We start from the raw sequence: 18601 nt of genomic DNA, 5'->3' as shown, positions 1-18601 counted from the left end.
GTGTGTGTGTGTGTGTGTGTGTGTGTGTGTGTGTGTGTGTGTGTGTGTGTGTGTGTGTGTGTGTGTGTGTGTGTGTGTGTGTGCGTGTGTGTGTGTGTGTGTGTTCGTGTGTTTTTTCGTCTTCCTCTTGGTGTAATGCAATTCAGTTCTATTTTTTGGTGGCAATTTATCCATCACGAAGTTTGCACAACCCGTGAAGACTGAGTTCAGAACAAAGTGGGAATTTAAGTTTTCGAAATAGTTTTTACTAACTATCATTTACCCATCCAAGCAAGCATCCTACACGAAGCGCCCCGTTTCGATGGGAGTGGTAGCGTTTACGGTGTTCTACTACGGTTGAGTTGAACGATCGCTGGTGTTGCCCAGGTTTTTCGTCTTTGTGTTTTGTTTAGCGCGCTGCTTTTATCGTGTTTTAATATCTTTTTGATGATGATCTAACCTCGGCGGTTCACTCTTCCGCGAGGTCAATCTCATTACACCATCATCTCAACGAGGTAAGAAAAACATATCGCGTTGCATTTGTTATTACTTCATTTGAAATGCTTACCATCTCATTTAGTGGATCCAGTTTTGGGCGTTAGACCTTTTAGTGTCAAAAGGGAATGATTCATCAGCCCTACGGTGTGTTTGCTTGAGAAAGTGCCAGGCCTGAGCTATCTTATGAACCTTAAAGAATCTTAAAACAAAGTGTGTCCATAACTCTGTGGCACGTTCGGTTCGGTGCTCCAAAAAGTGGGTCAGTTTGAATCGCGCTGCTGGAATGCGGAAAACCTGTCTCACACCTGTGCGCACGTGGCGAAAGAGCTACGCATCGAAACAAATTTCCAGACACATTTTTAAGATAGAAAAAAAAACCGGTTAGAACCTGGCCTTACAGCACAACAAAAGAAACCCCAACCATTTGCTTATCCGCCAAAAGGGGTCCACCGTCGCCGATGATTATTGGAAATCGATCGATCGCCCTCGAAGTTATGATGACCGACAAATCTGACCGACTTCTCCGTTCAGCTGACCCATCAAAGCCGATGATGCAGCCATATTTTAGCTTTCCGGCTTTAGTCGCTCCAATATTATCGCCCCGGCGGGATATTTCTCCCGGTGTGCATGATCGGTGGAATTGATTTATATGCTTGGCGCGTGCACACGCGCCCCCGTCTGCGTTTTGCGTGTGTCATCGTATTTCTTCTGGCCGAAAAACTTACTTTTACTTTCACGCAACTGCCAACGCCAACTCCTTCGGCCCTGCTTACGCCTTTTGTCGTCCGTGGATACCGTGGACACGATGGTTTGGCCATAAATTGTACCGCAGCTTAATGTTTTCCCCTTCAAGGCTTTCTACTTTGCTGGACGTGTAGACACGCAGCACCCACACAGACTGCGATTGCTTCCAGGAATGTCTCATTTTTCATGGCCGGAAGTATGTGACAGCGTGTCGGTGGTGGGGGTGTTGGTGGCTAACTAGAACTTTTTCCATGATTCATTGCGGGGTCCTGGAGTGAAGGACAATGTTTCTTTTCCGTTGCTACCGTCAGTGGTGCGAAATCTAGCTTTCGGTGACGCTTGTTTTCTTCCTGAGCTTGGCTTTCGCCGGCGGGTTAACCTGCTTTGCGAATTGTGTCCAAATAAGGGAGATAGTCTGGAACTGGGATTTTAGTATCACTCTTACTTTTATCACATTTCGACCTGTGTATCCCATGTTTACCAACAACCCATGTCTTTGGTGACAAGAAAGAAGCAGGAATCCGCTCCCGTGTATATCGTCGTATCGGACTATACGAGGTGGATGAATGTCGGAAAAGATGATAACCTTTCACACGGAAGTGTCAGTGCTAAGTGGTGTGTCAATCCTTCTATGTTGGATGCAGAAGTTTGAAAAATTGTCCACCGGAATGGTGTCGGTGTCGGTGAGAACCGCGACAAAAACCACTTACCGTCAGAATTCTTCAGAGGCTTCGGATGCAGGCATCGCCCAATCGCACTGACTAGGATGTTTTTATTATTTATGAAGCTTTTACTCTGGATTATTTATTTCTTTTTTACAGAACCATTTCTTGGAGCAAATAAATATTGCAACAACAAGCAATACGGTCAGGCCGTCAATCATGAATAGAAAAAAAATATTGCAACAATATAATATTGAGGAAAAAATGTGAAGTTAAAATCTATAGTTTAAGTAGAAGTTTATAACAATCGTCAAATGGTTAATCGGTGGAAAACTGATAAGAAATTAATTTCAAAAAATTGTAAAACATTTTGTGAAGACACCACAAAAAGGAAGAAAATCTATCTATGCTTTACACCAAATTGACATTATCATAAAAAAGGTAGAAGTGACCCAGAACCAAAATCATTCGGAAAAAAAAATTAAACAAACAAACATCTGCTTCTAGCCATCATCATCCTTCGTCATACACGCCCATGAGTCGCTCACAATCTACTACAAAAAAAGGCATGACAAAATCATGTTACGCACCTAACCTCAATCAACTTCTCATCCGGTGCGTATCTGCCCGAACACTTGTCAGAAGTAGACAGCCGTCTTCAAAGTTCTAGAACGAGGGACGATGCACTACACGAGATGGAACCGTGCAAAGCGAGTAGAACGAAAAAACAGGTCCAAAATTGTTTTCCAAACCGACAGTATCGCCTCAACGGTAAGCGAAAAGACTCTACTGTGTGCATGTTTTCCCATCGCTCAAAATCCGCATGACAATTGACGCGACAATGCTGCTGGAGACGCCTCAAGCACGGTGGGAAAATAGCTCAACAAACAAGCGTGGCTGGTACGGGTGGTCGTGGTGCCCAGCGCGGTGCTATAAAACTGTGTACCAATATGCCGGCCACCAGTGCGTTGGGACACGTCTGAAATACATTTATCGGCTTTGGTCGAGCAGCCGTTCACGATTCCAAGGGCAAGTTCAGTTTGGGCCGATTTGTTTCCTCGCCAGAAGATAAATATTGAATTAAGTACTCATGACACGAGTGTCCTAGCGGAAGTGGCCCAGAAATGTGATCTTGGAATGGGAAAGAAAGGTGAAAATGCAAACAAAACCAATGAACGGACATTTCTTTTACTTCCCCTCAACCATCTGACCTTGATGACGGCCGACGTCACTCGCAAAGGTCAGACTCGCGTCACGTTCGTATGACGTTTGCTTTGGATGGGAAGGATTTATTGGCCGCTCGCAGCCTAGTCGGAGCAAGTGAGTAATGAGTATCATTACTCGGCAGCTAATCACAACCTTCCGCGAGTGAAACCCGGTCCGATATCGATTGACATCGTTTGTGAGCCTGGGAAAAAGATAAAGCACGACCGGAAGCAGTCCCTTTAGCTGCGAATGGGTTGTGTTTGAGGGGGTTGTAAGTTGAAGTAAGCAGCAAAAGCCTTTATGTGTGGAGCTGTTCATCCTTCTTGGAATGAGAAAAAATTGGGCTAAAAATTATCCAGGATCTAGTGAAGTTTGTATCGTCTCAATCCAGGACGAATTAAGACATCGTATTGTATTCAATTAACTACGAGCTGATACTGTCAGTTTCACGGAATAGAAATGTTTTGGGAGCAGTCGAATTAATGGTCAGCTGTCAGATAAATAAAGTCACCACAAGAGTAAATCTCAAATTTCCTACATTTAATGCCAAATGCTAAACCACAATAACCACTCATACACACGATAAATGTCAACAAAGTGGAGCGCAACGCGACACACACTTGGCACAACCCTGGAGTGTTGGGAGAAACCGTGAAACGCATGCCACTAATGGTGGTCAAAAATATAAAAATAATCAACTATTCCAGATTGTTGATATTTTTGAAAAATAATAAGCAGGATTTAGCTGCCCAATTTGTGAGGCACAAGACATTTAAATTTATAAATATAGCTAAAGAGTTTTCGAAGAATTTTGAATAATCTTTACATGGTTGAGATAAAATATGACGTAAATACTTATTTTGACGTTGTAATCTCTCAATTGGGCATTGTCAGTTGTATTCGGGGACCTTGTGAAGTATAAATAATACATTTTACTAAAGTAATTGCTGGTAATTAGTTAAACAGCACGCATCTAACGCATTCTAAACAGCTTTATGGATCAAACACACCAATTCCACAGCTTGAAAACAAAACAGCAAGCGGACGAAATTTATAGATAAGCTTCTTCTTCGACTTCATGACTTAATGACCTACTAGGTCACGATAGTCATCGAAAGGCTTACTATACTTGTTGATACAATACGCAGTAGGATAACCAGTCGTCACTGTGGGGTTCGGACAGGGTTTGAACACGGGTCCAGTCATGTGACGACTCTTAGCGCTGTCAACTTTACCAGCGGATTACCCCGATCTTAGCTTGCTAAAGAACCGTAAACCGAAGTCATTTCATTCTTATTCCTTGATTTTAACTGAAAGTCTCTCACACTAGCTAAGTAGCCAACAACATTTATTTCCATAAATCTTCATTTATTTGCAATTGCAATAGTTGAACTATCGGATCGTAAGTCATGATCGTTGATAAATTTAATAACGTAGTCTCCTAATCGATTGCTGTGCCTCTAAATGATCTGCTCAACGCAGTTGTTAGAGGATACAAATTTCCACACTTGCCGCGATAGTCGTCCAGATCTAGCGAGAACACGTACACACCCGCTAAATTTTTCCTTCTCGCGATCTCACCTTTCTGCCCGATCGATGCTTCATTTTCGTAGGCCACCCACGTGTTGCCCTGGATTGCATGCGGTGCGAATCCTTCCGGATCGTCCGAGCCCAGCGTCCATTCGCTTTCGTTAAACTTCTGACATATCTCCACATACGCACAGTACGGATTTCCTTCGGTGATGTTGCAAAAAGTGGTAAGCTCTTTTGGACGGTCCCGAGTGTTCACATTCCCAAGCGTGTACGTTTGTGCAAACAAGATGACGACTAGAACGATCTTGTTCGCGGGACAGTTAGCATCGATCAAATGCTCTAAGGCTCGCTCCAGGGTAACATTTTTGTGTTTGCCTACGTCAAGCGTTGTTTTCGCTGTTGGCGTTGAGCTATTGTCGTGATATTTTGGCTTTCGTTCGCCAATGCCCAAAACATGCACAAAATCGACAAGTCTGTGTGGAAGTACGCCAGAAATTAAAAATCACCTAACAACGCACAACATGACCCATGTAAGCTTACCTACACAATCGCGCATGATCGACGACTGATTGATCGATCTGCTTCAATACGCTCACTTCCCACGTTGGATGTCCGGCAGCAACAAAACTGCCTTTGAGTTCCTCGATTAAAAGGTACAACTTTTCCTCGTTTCCTCCGCTCCAAAACAGTTCAACACCGTCGAGCTTCATCCACTCCACGTGCTGAAGAACATTCTCGATAAAGGTCTTGCGCGACGTCGCATCTTCAGCCACTTGCAGCATTAATGGTGTGCGGATGCTTATCAGAAGCTTCAGGTCTGGTTTGGTGCGCTTCAGCTCGGAGAACTTTTGCCAACCATTGTCCAACACGTCAAAGGGTGGATTGCCGGGCAAAAGTTCGTGGGTATAGAAATCTATTCGCAAACCATCGTAAACCACGTGTGTGCAGAGGGAAACTGGAATGTCAGCTATTTCAAAACTATATTCGTCCATTCGATCTGCGGCGGAGCTTGAGAAACTACAGACGACACGCTCTGCGTTGATTAACCCAATCGAGCAAATCAACAAAGCGATCGTTAGCGTGAAAGCAATTTTACACAAAGATCCTACAAACCATCAATCAAATATTATTAAATTTGCTTTTAGTTGAGACGGTTATCCTCTACTTACGATTTGCAGTCATTACTGTAGCAATGTAGCTGAACTACGCTTAAACCATCAACAATTCGTAAAACTGTACTGAAGCATGGGTGAAAACCAACTGAAATGCTATCACCAGCGTCCGCTTTCAATGATAATGGAAAGAGTCTTACAGCTAATCGCTTTAAAATGCTAGTGTGAGTTATTTTTTTTTTGTGTTAGTATAAAAAATTATCTCTAAAAGCCTTTTTTAGAGGTCACGATCGCGTCACGGTTTGGTGTAGAGATTGTATCATCTGGCTTTGTTTTGAAGACTGTCAAAGTAAAGAAAAAAATTTATAAAATGATATTCTGTGAATGTTCCAGTCTTAAAGTTATATAAAATACTTTTTAATTTTCTAACGCACATTCCCAACAATTTGGACTACCCCATAGTGCACGGGTGTAATTATAAGCTTTGCGGGGATTAGCTTCAACTCAGCGTAAAGTTACATCTCTTAGAAAAAAAAGGATGCGAAGCAGCAAAGTTAACGGAGGTCTCATGGAGTGAATTTCCCATCAGCACATTATAATGACATTCACCAGCGACCGAGTCACGTGGTGCTCTGTATGGCCCCATGGCTTAAAGGGAAAACGCATTCCAGCTCTTCCTTTTCTCTCCGCATCGTCTCCACACGGTGAACACGGTTGGTGGTGGGTCTGGTTTTAATTACTCTGTCATATTTATCAATGCAAGTGACCACAAATGTGTCTACCGCCGGAGCACGTTCTTAAGATGAACGGATGGCCGGTGTACGTTGCTGCTTGTCATCTTTGAGTCGGTGTTTTTTAATGGGATGTCCTGAAAGTGATGCGGAAAGCCCGCCTTGAACCTGGGAAAACCTTTGATGACGTAGCAGATTTCAGCATGCTGACGTGTGGGAGAGCTTACTCGCATTGACGGATGATGTTTAAACTTTTCGCTCGACCGAACACGAAAGCTGGTCCACAAATATGGTTCAGCGTAGGCGATAGGATGGAAAACGCGCCAAAATGAAAACCCGCGAGGATAATGGCGCTGGAAAGCGACAAGTTTACCGTGTGGGGTTCACCAGATCAGAGTGGGAGGATTGATGACACAAGCGACCAGTCCTTGAACATGAGTTCTCTCTCTCTCTCTCTCTCTCTCTCTCTATGGTCTTCGGTACATGCGAACTAATAGATGTGAGCGTTTAACGGATGAAGAGAGCGCACAAAAAGGAAGTCAAATTGGCGCACACACGATGACACGGTGCAGTGGATTGCAGAAACACAAACGACCCCAGCCAGAAATGGGGAAAGCGGAAGGATTAGTGTCCGAATGAGATAAGCAGGATAAAGGGAAAATTCTACTTAAGATTGTGAACACGAAGCAAACCCCACTGTGACGCAGGGTGGCCAAAGCGACCAGTAGCGTTATGCATTTTCGAAGCACTGCACTACAATTCCAACGGTGAGTGCAAACGTGAGAAGCAAAACAATGTCATCATCTTTACCGATTCTTGCTAGCTTCGTCCACCCCTCTTTTGGGGTATGCAACGCTGGAAAAGCATAACACTGGAAAGGAAAGTCATTGTTCCAGGGGTGGGAGGTTTTGGATTTAACGTGGGAGAGACACCATATTGTGTGTGGAGGCAGCATTGCAATATCGTTTCCCCATTTTTGTTTTTGTTGGTTTATCATCCATTCAAGAGGTCGGTGTTGTTCAGCCAGCCGATATCGAATGCTTATGTATCGCCACTAAGGTTAGAGATTTCCATGCGACCCTGACCATTTGGATGACAATTTCTAGAAGTAGATATTAAGGATGGTATAACATCTGCTATAAATAGAAATTACAGAGCTTCTAGAATTTAAACTCATAGCTTTCAAAGTCGGTACAAATTTTAAATATGATAAGAGTAGTAGTAGTAGTAGTAGTTTATTTTTTACTTAATATTTATAGCGCTGTTTAACAAATTTTTGTTTATTGACAATGGGTTAATTGTTAATGTTGTTGTTAACAGCTTGGCAGCTGTTGCGATAGTTCCGGTAGACTTTCTGAATAAATTCTTCAATTGTTGCTATGTTTGTAATTCTGTGAAGCTCTCTAATATTGAACCAAGGAGGAACATTTATGATCATTTTCAATGTCGTGTTCTGCAATACTTGTATTTTTTTACAATGTGAGAATGCTATGCTCTTCCAAGCTGGGACTGCATACGTTAGTACTGGTCGAAAAAATGCCTTGCACAAAAATAATTTATTTTTTTATTCAATTTTGATCTGCGATTAAGAAAAAGGTACATACTTTTAATCAATTTGTTCGATCTTACTATAATATTTTCAATATTTGTTTTAAAAGTAATTCATTTTTCAAAGTAGACACCTAAGCGTTTTATGTTTGTTTATCCAAGGAACATTCCCCTGACTCATTAACAAACAGTTCGCTTTGTGGTAGTTTGCTCGTACAAATTTTCCTTGTGAAAAAGATTGCATCAGATTTTGAGCAATTTGTTTTCAGTTTCCATTAGGGTACAGTGTTGGGCATATGTTTCTAGAGCTTTGTTTAAGTGTTTAATAATTACTTTAGGATTTTTTGCAGAAGATGAGATTGCAAAATCGTCAGCATAAAGGAAATTGTTGCAGTTTGGTGTTTTAGGTATATCAGCTATATAAATATTGAATAATAAAGATGACAATACGCTACCTTGTAGTACACCGGCCACGGGTACATAGGGCAATGATTCAGATTTTCCGATATGTAAAATATTTTTTCGATTGTGTAGAAATAATTTGACTAGATTTATGAGACAAGCAGGAAATTTAAGTTTGATTAATTTGTTGAGAAGACCCTTCTAATAGCACTAATCCTGTACATTTGTTAAATAACCTTTTATCGATAGTGGTGTTTTTCAATCTGTGAATCTGATGAGAGAAGGTTGAAACCCAAACTGGAAATCAGGAATGTTATTGTTGTTGTCAACATGCAATCGAATGCTGGAGGCAATAAGCTTTTCCAGAAGTTTTCCTAGGCAACTCAGAAGACTAATGGGTCGGTAGCTTTCCGGTTGAGTGCGGTCCTTGCCAGCCTTGGCGATGGCTACTATTTTAGCAATTTTCCATTGAACTGGGAAATAGCCAGGTTTTAGACATGCGTTAAATAATAGGACTAGATAGGTTATGGCCTTCCTCGGGAATTTTTTGATGCATTTGTTATTAAATATGATAAGAAAATTAAATTAAATGACTATAAACATTAAACTCTGTTTCATGAAAATACTAAAATACAAGAAATCACATTACATTGAAATAGAAAAGTGAATCCAGTTTTGGTTTGTTCTCTCGACCACTGTGTGTCCTCGGTAAGGATTCGTTCGACAAACCTCAGAGAACCTTACACTCTCTGTAGGTTGGTATTGATTTCATCGCTTTCCAGGCTACAGAGTTTACAGGTCGAATAGGAAATTGATAACCTCTTGTTTGCGGTCTTCCTTTAAGCAATTTTCTCGCTGTAAATTTCCTTCCGAGAAAAAAAGGGCTACCTTTGCTTGTTTTCTAGCCCGTTCTATTACTTCCAGATTGGATGCTCTCGTTCTCCATCATTCACCCCGTGGTCACACTGCGTTACGGCCAGTACTTTGTGCATTTTGCTATGCATTTTGCTTTGTTCCATTCCGTTCCCATGAACCATGATAAAATAGATATACGCCGAAGCAAATACTGTTGTTTGTGGCAGGGTGGGTAGAAAAGAGTGCAATAAACTACACTCTAGCTCTTCAGCGGGATGTTTCGACGGCATGCCGTTGTGGTTGCACCTGTAGTCGACAAGAAATACGACACTTGTCTACGGTTCGGTTAACAGCACACATTGTGTGCGCTCGATTTGCGTTGGCTCGGTGTGCCCTTCGAGTGCAAAAGGGTTCGTTTGTTTCTTTTCCATTTAAAAAGAATGAAATTAACACACAAAAGGCGTTGCGGAAGGACACTTAAATGTCGCTCTACTTGATTGCAATTTCTGGGACTGGAACTGGCTCGTACGTGCGCGATGGCGGAATGGTTTTCGTGTTTTTAGAACATTAAAATTAATTCTTGATTAGGTTAAATAATTTGATAACCAAACCCCGATTGCAAGACAAAAAAACTTCTAACTCCAATTAGTATCTCTCTTCAAGACGTTTTCTGTCGGTGCTCGTATTATCACCACTCAGCTGCATAATCCATCAGGAGCAGACTACGAAGGAGGACAAGCGATACACGACAAAATACTCACAAACGAGGCTCATTACAGTGCGCCCGATCGGTACCGTAAACGCCTATGCCTTATGCTAAACAGTGTGTTAACAAATGAATATATTTATCTGTGTCAAAAGCAAAGCAAAATGCGTCCCTAGTCATCTGTCCCAAACGGAACTTTTTGCTTCTAATTTTACTCTGTGTGTGGCGCGTTATCTGCCAAAATCGATTGTACCATGGAGGATGGGTTGAGAATTTTGTGCGTTTTTTTTTTATGCTCCACATTTCGCCATATTTAGCAAGCTGAGCAGTAAAGTGAGCGGTTCGAAACATAAAAGCACAAGGCGGCATTCTTTTACGCTTTCTGACCGCTTTCTCCATTTTTTTTCTTTTCGCTTACTGAAGATTGTTCGTTTATCTTTTCTATCAAAACCAAAGCGTACCAAAATACTGTGACCCAGAAAACATTCGACGAGAACAAGGGAAGAACTTAAGCGCCACACACACACACACACACACAAAAGGAATGACCCAACCCCCCTCTCGTTACAATCTATGTGCGTAGAGGAGAAGTGGATCGTCGCGTATGCAACGCGGCCAGCCGATGACCTCACACCACAGCCACACATACCCACCGAAAGTCACATGGTTTATGGCAATTTGCCAAAAAGTTTGGCGCGTAGCGTAACGCAACGTTCCGAGTAGCGCGACAGCATGTCGGGTCCCTTTCTACGAGCGAACCAGGGCAGGCCTCATTCATTGTTTCTTGCAGTGCTTCATTCATATGTCCGCACGCTAAGATTCGCGAAGATGTAGGGCTCCGTCACGGAAGATTCATCAGCGTATGCTTTTTGCCGTGACTTGGTGAAGTCAAGATTAAAGGTGCAGAAGGTTGGAACGGATGCGAGGAGTGTTTGTTTATGTGTTTCTTCGCGATAAGTATTCCCACCCTTTTTTGTGAGGGTTGAAGAATTTTTCGTACGGCCTTATGGTGTTTCCGAGATGTTCTGGCTGTCTGTCCGTTATCAATGTTCAATACTGTAACGTTTTATTACAGTTCAAATATCAATTCGTAAAGCGATAATGGTAACGGATTAATGATTATGCTTTTTTCCTACCAAAAGGCGTCAATTTATTGTCAATGCTCAATCAATGCAAGGGATTTTTTTTTTTTTTGGAAGAAGGTGTATGCCGCTGCCAATCCTTTTGTGATCAATTAAAAAAATGATTTCATTGGGTAGCCACCTAATCGATTGTTGTACCTCTAAATGAACTGCTCAACGCGGTTGTTAGAGGATACAACTTTCCACACTTGCCGCGATAGTCGTCCAGATCTAGCGAGAACACGTACACACCCGCTAAATTTTTCCTTCTCGCGATCTCACCTTTCTGCCCGATCGATGCTTCATTTTCGTAGGCCACCCACGTGTTGCCCTGGATTGCATGCGGTGCGAATCTTTCCGTATCGTCCGAGCCCAGTGTCCATTCGCTTTCGTTAAACTTCTGACATATCTCCACATACGCACAGTAAGGACTTCCTCGGGTAAGGTTACAAAATGTGGTAAGCTCTTTTGGACGGTCCCGAGTGTTCACATTCCCAAGCGTGTACGTTTGTGCAAACAAGATGACGACTAGAACGATCTTGTTCGCGGGACAGTTAGCATCGATCAAATGCTCTAAGGCTCGTTCCAGTGTAACATTTTTGTGTTTGCCTACGTCAAGCGTTGTTTTCGCTGTTGGCGTTGAGCTATTGTCGTGATATCTTGGCTTTCGTTCGCCAATGCCCAAAACATGCACAAAATCGACAAGTCTGTGTGGAAGTACGCCAGAAATTAAAAATCACCTTACAACGCATAACATGATGCATGTGACCTTACCTACACAATCGCGCATGATCGACGACTGCTTTATCGATCGGTACCAAAACGTCAACTTCCCACGTTGGATGTCCGGCAGCAACAAAACTGCTTTGAAGCTCTTGCACCATCGTAAAATACATTTGTCCGTTTCCTCCGCTCCAAAACAATTCAACGCCATCGACCTTCATCCACTCCACGTACTGAATAATGTTCCCTATAAGCGTTTTACGCGACGTTGAATCGTCAGCCACCTCTAGAACGCTCAGCAGAAGCTTCAGGTCCGGTTTGATGCGCTTCAGCTCGGAGAACTTTTGCCAAGGCAGTTTGCTTGGCCGGAAATTTTTGCTAAAGAAATTAATTTCAAAATGATCGTAGACCACGTGTGTGCAGAGAGAAACAGGAATATCGGCTGTTTCAAATTTATATTCGCCCGAGCGCTGTGTGGCGAAGCTTGAGAAATAACACACGAAACGCTCTGCGTTGACTAACCCAACAGAGCCAATCAACAACAGGAACGTTAGCCTGGAGGAAAATGTTGTGACAATTCCTATAGAATAGGAAAAACATTATAAAAATTACATGTTTAATAAGCTGAGCGTGTTTAACAAGGAGGTAATGCTTACGAATAACGGCCATTGATGATTTAGTTGAGCTACACTTGAACCATTAACTACTAGCACAACCGTACTGAAGCACGGCTAAAAAGTTTCTGAGATTCTATCATCCGCGTTAGCTTTGAAAGAGCTGCAAACATTTGTTGTAGCTATTCGTTTTAAAGTGTTGATATGGTTTGTGTTTTTTTTATTCCTCCTCTTCTCTCCTACCTCAAGCATCCTTTCCAACAAGCCGATTTAAGAGGTCACGATCGCTTTGGGCGTGCTTGTTGTAGATTGTACCTTTTTGTTTACGCTTCATGCAAGCCAGCATAAAATTTGAATTACTCATTGATGAAAGTAATCGCAATTGTGTTTACTTACACACACACAAAGGAAATGTAAAGGATTATTTCCTAACAATAATGCACATCATGAGGTACAGGTTTCCCAAATTCTGCTTCTTCAAAACGAATTGACAGAAAGATGCTGGTAGGAACATCGGAGAAAAATGAAATTCAAAAGTTTACCACCATGTGGTTCGTTGAGTTTTTGAATAAAATGCGCGCGGAAATGCCGTGTGCAATGGTCGTGCGTGTTCGTGCTTCAATCGCACTCACTGTTTGTGCGCACGAAGGCAGCAGAAATGAACGCGACACTCGCCTGCTCATATCGGATTGAGTGACCATTTGTTTACACTGGTGAGTGGTTAAATGCATCCTAAGACATGGGTGGGCTAAGGTTTTTTGGAATAGTTTAAGAAATGATTTGTACAGGGTTCGCGCATTAGATTGTCTGACTAACATGCTTTGATTAGTATTTCTCTTTGTCTTTCATTTCTGAAGTGAAAATCAACTATTCATTCTTTCTCATACTACGCATACAAGCATGAGATTTTCGAAAAAATTTACATTTAATAAATTAAACTAGGTAACGCTTCATAATAATATTTAATGGCGTGATTGGCTATAATTGGGGGGCGGCCCGGTGGTGTAGGCGACAGCAGCATCGGTCTTCAAACGGTAGGACCGGGGTACAAATCCCATCCGGAAAGTCCGTGATCAGAGACGTAGTGATGATTGACTATCCAACTACGTGGTATCGGCAGTCTAGCAAGCCAATTTCGATGGCCGGCATGATCTTAGAGGTCGTTAAGCCAAGAAGAAGAAGTTCGTAATAACGCTCCAGGCATCCAGGTCCACTAGCTATTACGAACTATGAAGCATAATCAAAACTTGGCTGCCGGAAATTTATATGTTGAATTGTCAACAAATAAAGTTTATCTTCTAAAAATGCGCGTATCGTAGGCAAAATAAACTTCACGTGATCGTTATATTTTTTGCAATAAAAATATTTACTACCATACTGGCGGACGTTTGGTACAAAATTCTTCACCATTGCTTCCGTTACTAGTCGAATGGCGACACCGAAAGAAAACAGAAAACAAACCACAGCATCCAGAAAGCCTTCCGAATCACATATCAGACGGTTTTTAAAAACACGAAACGACTGAAACGACCGAAAAGAAAAATAAACAATCCAAGCAACTCGTCAACTATCGTCCCATGTCGACCAACCCACACGATGGGTCTAGTTTGCAATGTAGCTTCCCTACATCACACCCACAGAGCAAGTTAGACAGATCGGCGCAGCACGATCGTTGTTAGGCAGAGGAGCGCCAGAAACAAGGGCACCGACACTGTGTGTTCATCAGCTGGTTGGTATAATTAAACCCGAGCACTCTCGCTGCTCACTCATCGCGAACAGACACTCGCGTGAGGCGCGTTCACGCGCCGACTGAGATCCACGTGTGTGCTTTTCGAACCAACCTCCAACCCAGTGAGCGCCTCAGTTTTCATGCCAAAGCGCTACGGTGCGGACGGATCGGATTTTCCGTGCGTTGTGTCTTGATGGTGGCGCGTGTAAAAAAAAAAAAACAAAAATCCGCACGAACCGGCTACGAATGTGATCACTCTCTTGCCCATCGTGACGTACGCGCCTGCAGGGTCGCCAGTGTCAGCTTGTTCGGTGTGTGTGTGTGCGAAAGAAAACCTAGGTAAGGTGAGCGGTGGTGGGAAAACTGTCACTGGCCGTGACAGTGGCCTGGTTGGGAATGTGTAACGAGCGGGGTTTCGTGCTGCTGTTTTTCAAGAGGATTACGACCAGGCGAATATTTTAAATTCATAATCATGGTAGTGCGTGTGTGAGTGATTTTGTGCGTGAGTAAATTAAAACACAATAAATGATTTTATCTTCCGGCAAACGAGAAAGCCGATCAGCTTTCACGCGTCGCATGTGATCTTCACCATCAACATCGCGGTTCGAAGCAATGGATGACATAACCTGCTTAGTAATATTCCTAAAAAACGCTCGATCAACACTTGTTAGGCGGTGCTCTCTATTCGCGTACAAAATGTCATCAAAAAGTGATCGTTTGTGTGTATGTGGCTGTGCTGTATGTTTACAGAAATATCCCAACTAATCCTGCTGTCGCGCTTTTGGGATTTATTCTCCGTTCGTTATCGGAAATAAGTTCTGAAAAAAAAAAAACAAAAACGGGCAAATGATACAACACTTTTATTGATTCATTACCATCTGTCCGAGGTGCAACCCGAGTGATTAGTTTGTTTGCCAGCCTTCAGTTGGTGGAATTTTAAATCAACCTTCGTTTGATCCTGTTAGAGCGGTGTTTCACTTGCTCGCTTAATTTGAAATCATCCCAAAAGGGGATTCGTTACAGTGTAAATAAGGCATTAAAAATCACCAAAAAAAAAAGAAGGGAAATATACCAAATATTGACTATTTTTAGCAAAGCGTGTTAAAAGTGCCACGAATTGCGAGCAGAAAAACACAAATCTGCTACTATGTGTTTGTGCATGTACGAACGATTGTACGCAAGTGTGTGTATTTATGTTGTTTTTTTTTTTACTTTGCTTTTCTTGATCTATCTCTATTTTTGTGCCCCTTTACTGCGTTCTGTTCTGATCCTTCACCTTTACTTTAATTTCCGTTTTTTTATTTTTTTTTTATTTTTTCCCCGCAAAACTGTCCCCCTAGAAATTCTTTTTTTCCCCATTTTGTTTGGCCGCACTTGTGTCTGCTTGACATACAGCAGCAGCAAAAATCGTGCGTTTGGTTTGATGTAGAATAAAAATAATTAGGAACCGTAGCGTGTGTGTATGTGCGTGCGCGCCTGCCCGTCCTTGTGACAAATAAAAGAGCATTAAAAGAAGAAACTGCCAGCGACTGTAAATGTGATGTTGGCGAGCAAAATGTGTGAACGCTGGTCGAACGAAATCATGACCGATAACAGGCTGTGAAAGTGCTTCGAGCGTGATGAGACTGTACACAAGAAGCTGAAAATATCTCGCATGTTATGACAACAACAGGAAGGAAAAATGCAAAAGCATGAAAACAAAAACAGTAAAAGAGAAAACACAAACATAAAAACAACTCGTTCAAGAATGGTAAAGTGGGAAAACTAAAACAGACAAGCGAATAAAGCTACACACGAATGACCAAACAAATGTCAGTAAAAGCGCAGAACATAAACAAAGTAATAACCATCAAATTATAGTTACGCCCTTGACTAACAAAGTACAGTAAAAAAAAAAAAACATGAGAGAAAAGCACCAACAAAACAAACAAATTAATTATGATCGCTTCATCTCTCGCACGGCTGTTATTCGTAGTGTTATCCGAGTGTGTGTTTTGTGTTGCGCCACCTCGTTGAACAGTAAAGTGACACTTGCTGCCACCGGCTAATCTTCTGCAACGCGATTCCACTTCAGTGTTAAGGCTTGGATGTAGTAAACCAGATAGAAGTCATTCAGTGAAAGGAGGCAATATCATTTGTTTGCTGCCACCAGTGAGCAGTGGCTGCAAGCTTAACGATTTGCGATAGGTTCACGGTTTCTTGCGTTGTGTCCTTTTTTTTCCGGACACAAATTCTACGCTCCGATCATCACAATATTGTGCAGCTGCTTTGGGGGGTTTGGGTTGCGTCGTGGACTAGGGAAAGGGCAGGAAGTGTGCCGAACATCTAGCATCCTCGATGGTGATTGTTGTTTGTTGTGTAGTTTTAATTAAAAAAGTAGTGTCCTCCGGTGCAGTGCAATGTCCCAGTCGGAAGTGACGTGGTTCGCGTGTTGATGCGCAGGGTGAAAAGTGTTTCGAGTGGCGGGTCATTCTCAACAAAAAGGAAAGGAGGTTTTTCCCATTTCCCGGCTCGATAGTGTTCAATGGGCTAACTTTTGCTCGTTAGGCCTCCGCACAGCACGGGCCTTTGGGGCAAAATGGTAAGCGAAAAACCGCAGAACCGCTACTAATACGGTGTGTGCCAGCTGCGGTGAAAGCTCGTTACAGTGCCCACTTTTTCCGATTTATTGCGTTTCGCTTTGTTCCATGCGTGCTAATGATGGTGTGTGGAGCAATTAAAGATTCTTGCCTTGCATTGATTCGCGAGATTGAATTGTGGTTTAAGGCAGCAGATTTGAAAACCAAATCGAACTTGCATGCATGAAATGTAGCAAACGGTTCAGTTCCTTAAGTGTCTGCAATTTATCACACGGACCAAGCGGTGCAAAAAAATCTCTTCAAATTGTTACTAAATTTATGTGCCTTTTTTCCCTTAATTTTCCACTGCAGTGCGTGCGTTTTTCTTGCCTTTTTATTCGTTCCTTGCACAAGCTTGAAAAGCACAAGTGTCGAAGTGTTGGCAGCAAAATGCCTGCCCTGAATTACTAATCAGCCATAAATTTTCCGTGTAACAAGTGATTCAAGAAGTGGAGCTCCAAAACATCGTGCCCGGAAAAAATTGAATCTGTGTATTGTGTGTGTGTGTGTGCGCAAAAGCAAAAAAAAAAGTAAAAATAATAATCATAAATCGTACCCTGGTAAAGTGCAACAGTGAAAAAGTGAGGGGGAAAACACGAAAGATAAGAAGAGAAAATCTCTTAAAGAGAAGTCAGTTGCAAAGTGTGGCTTTATAACTTGTGCTTTCGGCATCGCGATAGGCCCGTGAAGGCCCGAGAAGGCCCGTTTGCTACCAAAAACGTGCAGAAGAAACGCAGGCGCTTCAATGGAATGAATACAGAATTCAACATAACCAAACCGGAGGCAACGCACAGGTAACATTACCGAGGGCTGAAACAAAATCATTTCCAGCAAAGCTTCATAATTAGGCAAAGGTCAAAGGCACGTCAGCGTGGGGTGGGGTGGGTGAAGAAGCAAGTAAAATCAGAACACCTTACTGAATTGACTTCCACCATATTTTGGACTTCATTGCCGCACGTGCGCTCCATAACCTTTTGCTGCAAGCGCTACCGAGTAAAACAGAAGCAAAGAAGCTACGAGCGAGGATCAAAATCAGGGTACGATTGCGAATAAAGGCAATGATTATCTTACACTACCTTTCGGCTATCGTTTCCGTCCTTCTCATCACGTACGGAAAGGGGTAGTGTTTGCGGAAACAAAGAATGCTTCTTTTTGAAGACTTTTGTTAGCAAAATTTTAGCAACTTAAACACATTTTATCCATAATTTCTATCGCTCAAAATATTTTTCCTTCTTCTCTCTACCGGGAAGTTAATGAAGGTAAAATGAAGGTTTGTGTAGAAGAGGCCAAAAACAAAACAAAAATGCGTATCGCAGCGAGATAATGCACTACCGCTACCTACAAAGAATACAATCTTTGTACAAGTGCGATCGGAACCGTTGATAGTGTTTTTTCCGCTGCTTCGAGAAGGGTAGATTGTGCATAAATTCTTATCAAATTTTAAAGCAAAATTTTGACAAAGAAAGGGAATCCCTTTTGGCACGGTTGCCTTAAACCTCCAAACCCAACCGTTGGCTGGGTAGTTTAATGTGTGCAGTGCAGTGAATTCGATGACAGTAAACTTTTACGGCACGGTTACGATATGCCAAGTGTATTTACCAGCTTAATGCTGCCTCATTTCATTTCCTTTTGCGCCATAATTTAATGTGTGTATTTTTTCCGGTTTGCGTGGGAGGAGAGGGAGAGAGAGAGGGATGGAAAGACGGAGATGATTGGCGTTATTTTAATGGTCCTCATCGTAAGCATTGCAGTATTTGCAAAGGAAGCTTCAAAAAGAGGCAGAATGATTCTATTTGCGTCAACGGACGTCTGTAAAAAAA

General features: G+C 42.3%; 3 protein-coding genes across 3 annotated transcripts in view; all 3 read right to left on the bottom strand.

Moving 5' to 3' along the window:
* Positions 1–18601, bottom strand: part of LOC126558232 (protein elav-like) — a 381245-nt gene that overhangs the window by 270945 nt on the left and 91699 nt on the right. The gene's annotated exons all lie outside the window — the stretch shown is intronic.
* Positions 4531–5804, bottom strand: LOC126567150 (endochitinase-like). The gene is made up of 3 exons (XM_050223383.1): positions 5792–5804; positions 5163–5727; positions 4531–5095 (listed from the first exon to the last, which is right to left on the bottom strand). The coding sequence occupies exons 1-3, from the start codon at positions 5802–5804 to the stop codon at positions 4531–4533; spliced, it is 1143 nt and encodes a 380-aa protein (XP_050079340.1).
* On the bottom strand, positions 11240–12489 carry LOC126567149 (endochitinase-like). Its single transcript, XM_050223381.1, has 3 exons — positions 12477–12489; positions 11872–12400; positions 11240–11804 (listed from the first exon to the last, which is right to left on the bottom strand). Exons 1-3 carry the CDS (start codon positions 12487–12489, stop codon positions 11240–11242), a joined length of 1107 nt encoding a protein of 368 aa, XP_050079338.1.

The sequence above is a fragment of the Anopheles maculipalpis genome, chromosome 2RL (assembly GCF_943734695.1).
Source record: "Anopheles maculipalpis chromosome 2RL, idAnoMacuDA_375_x, whole genome shotgun sequence".
Classification (NCBI taxonomy): domain Eukaryota; kingdom Metazoa; phylum Arthropoda; class Insecta; order Diptera; family Culicidae; genus Anopheles; species Anopheles maculipalpis.
This window is presented reverse-complemented; position numbering and strand designations above follow the sequence as displayed.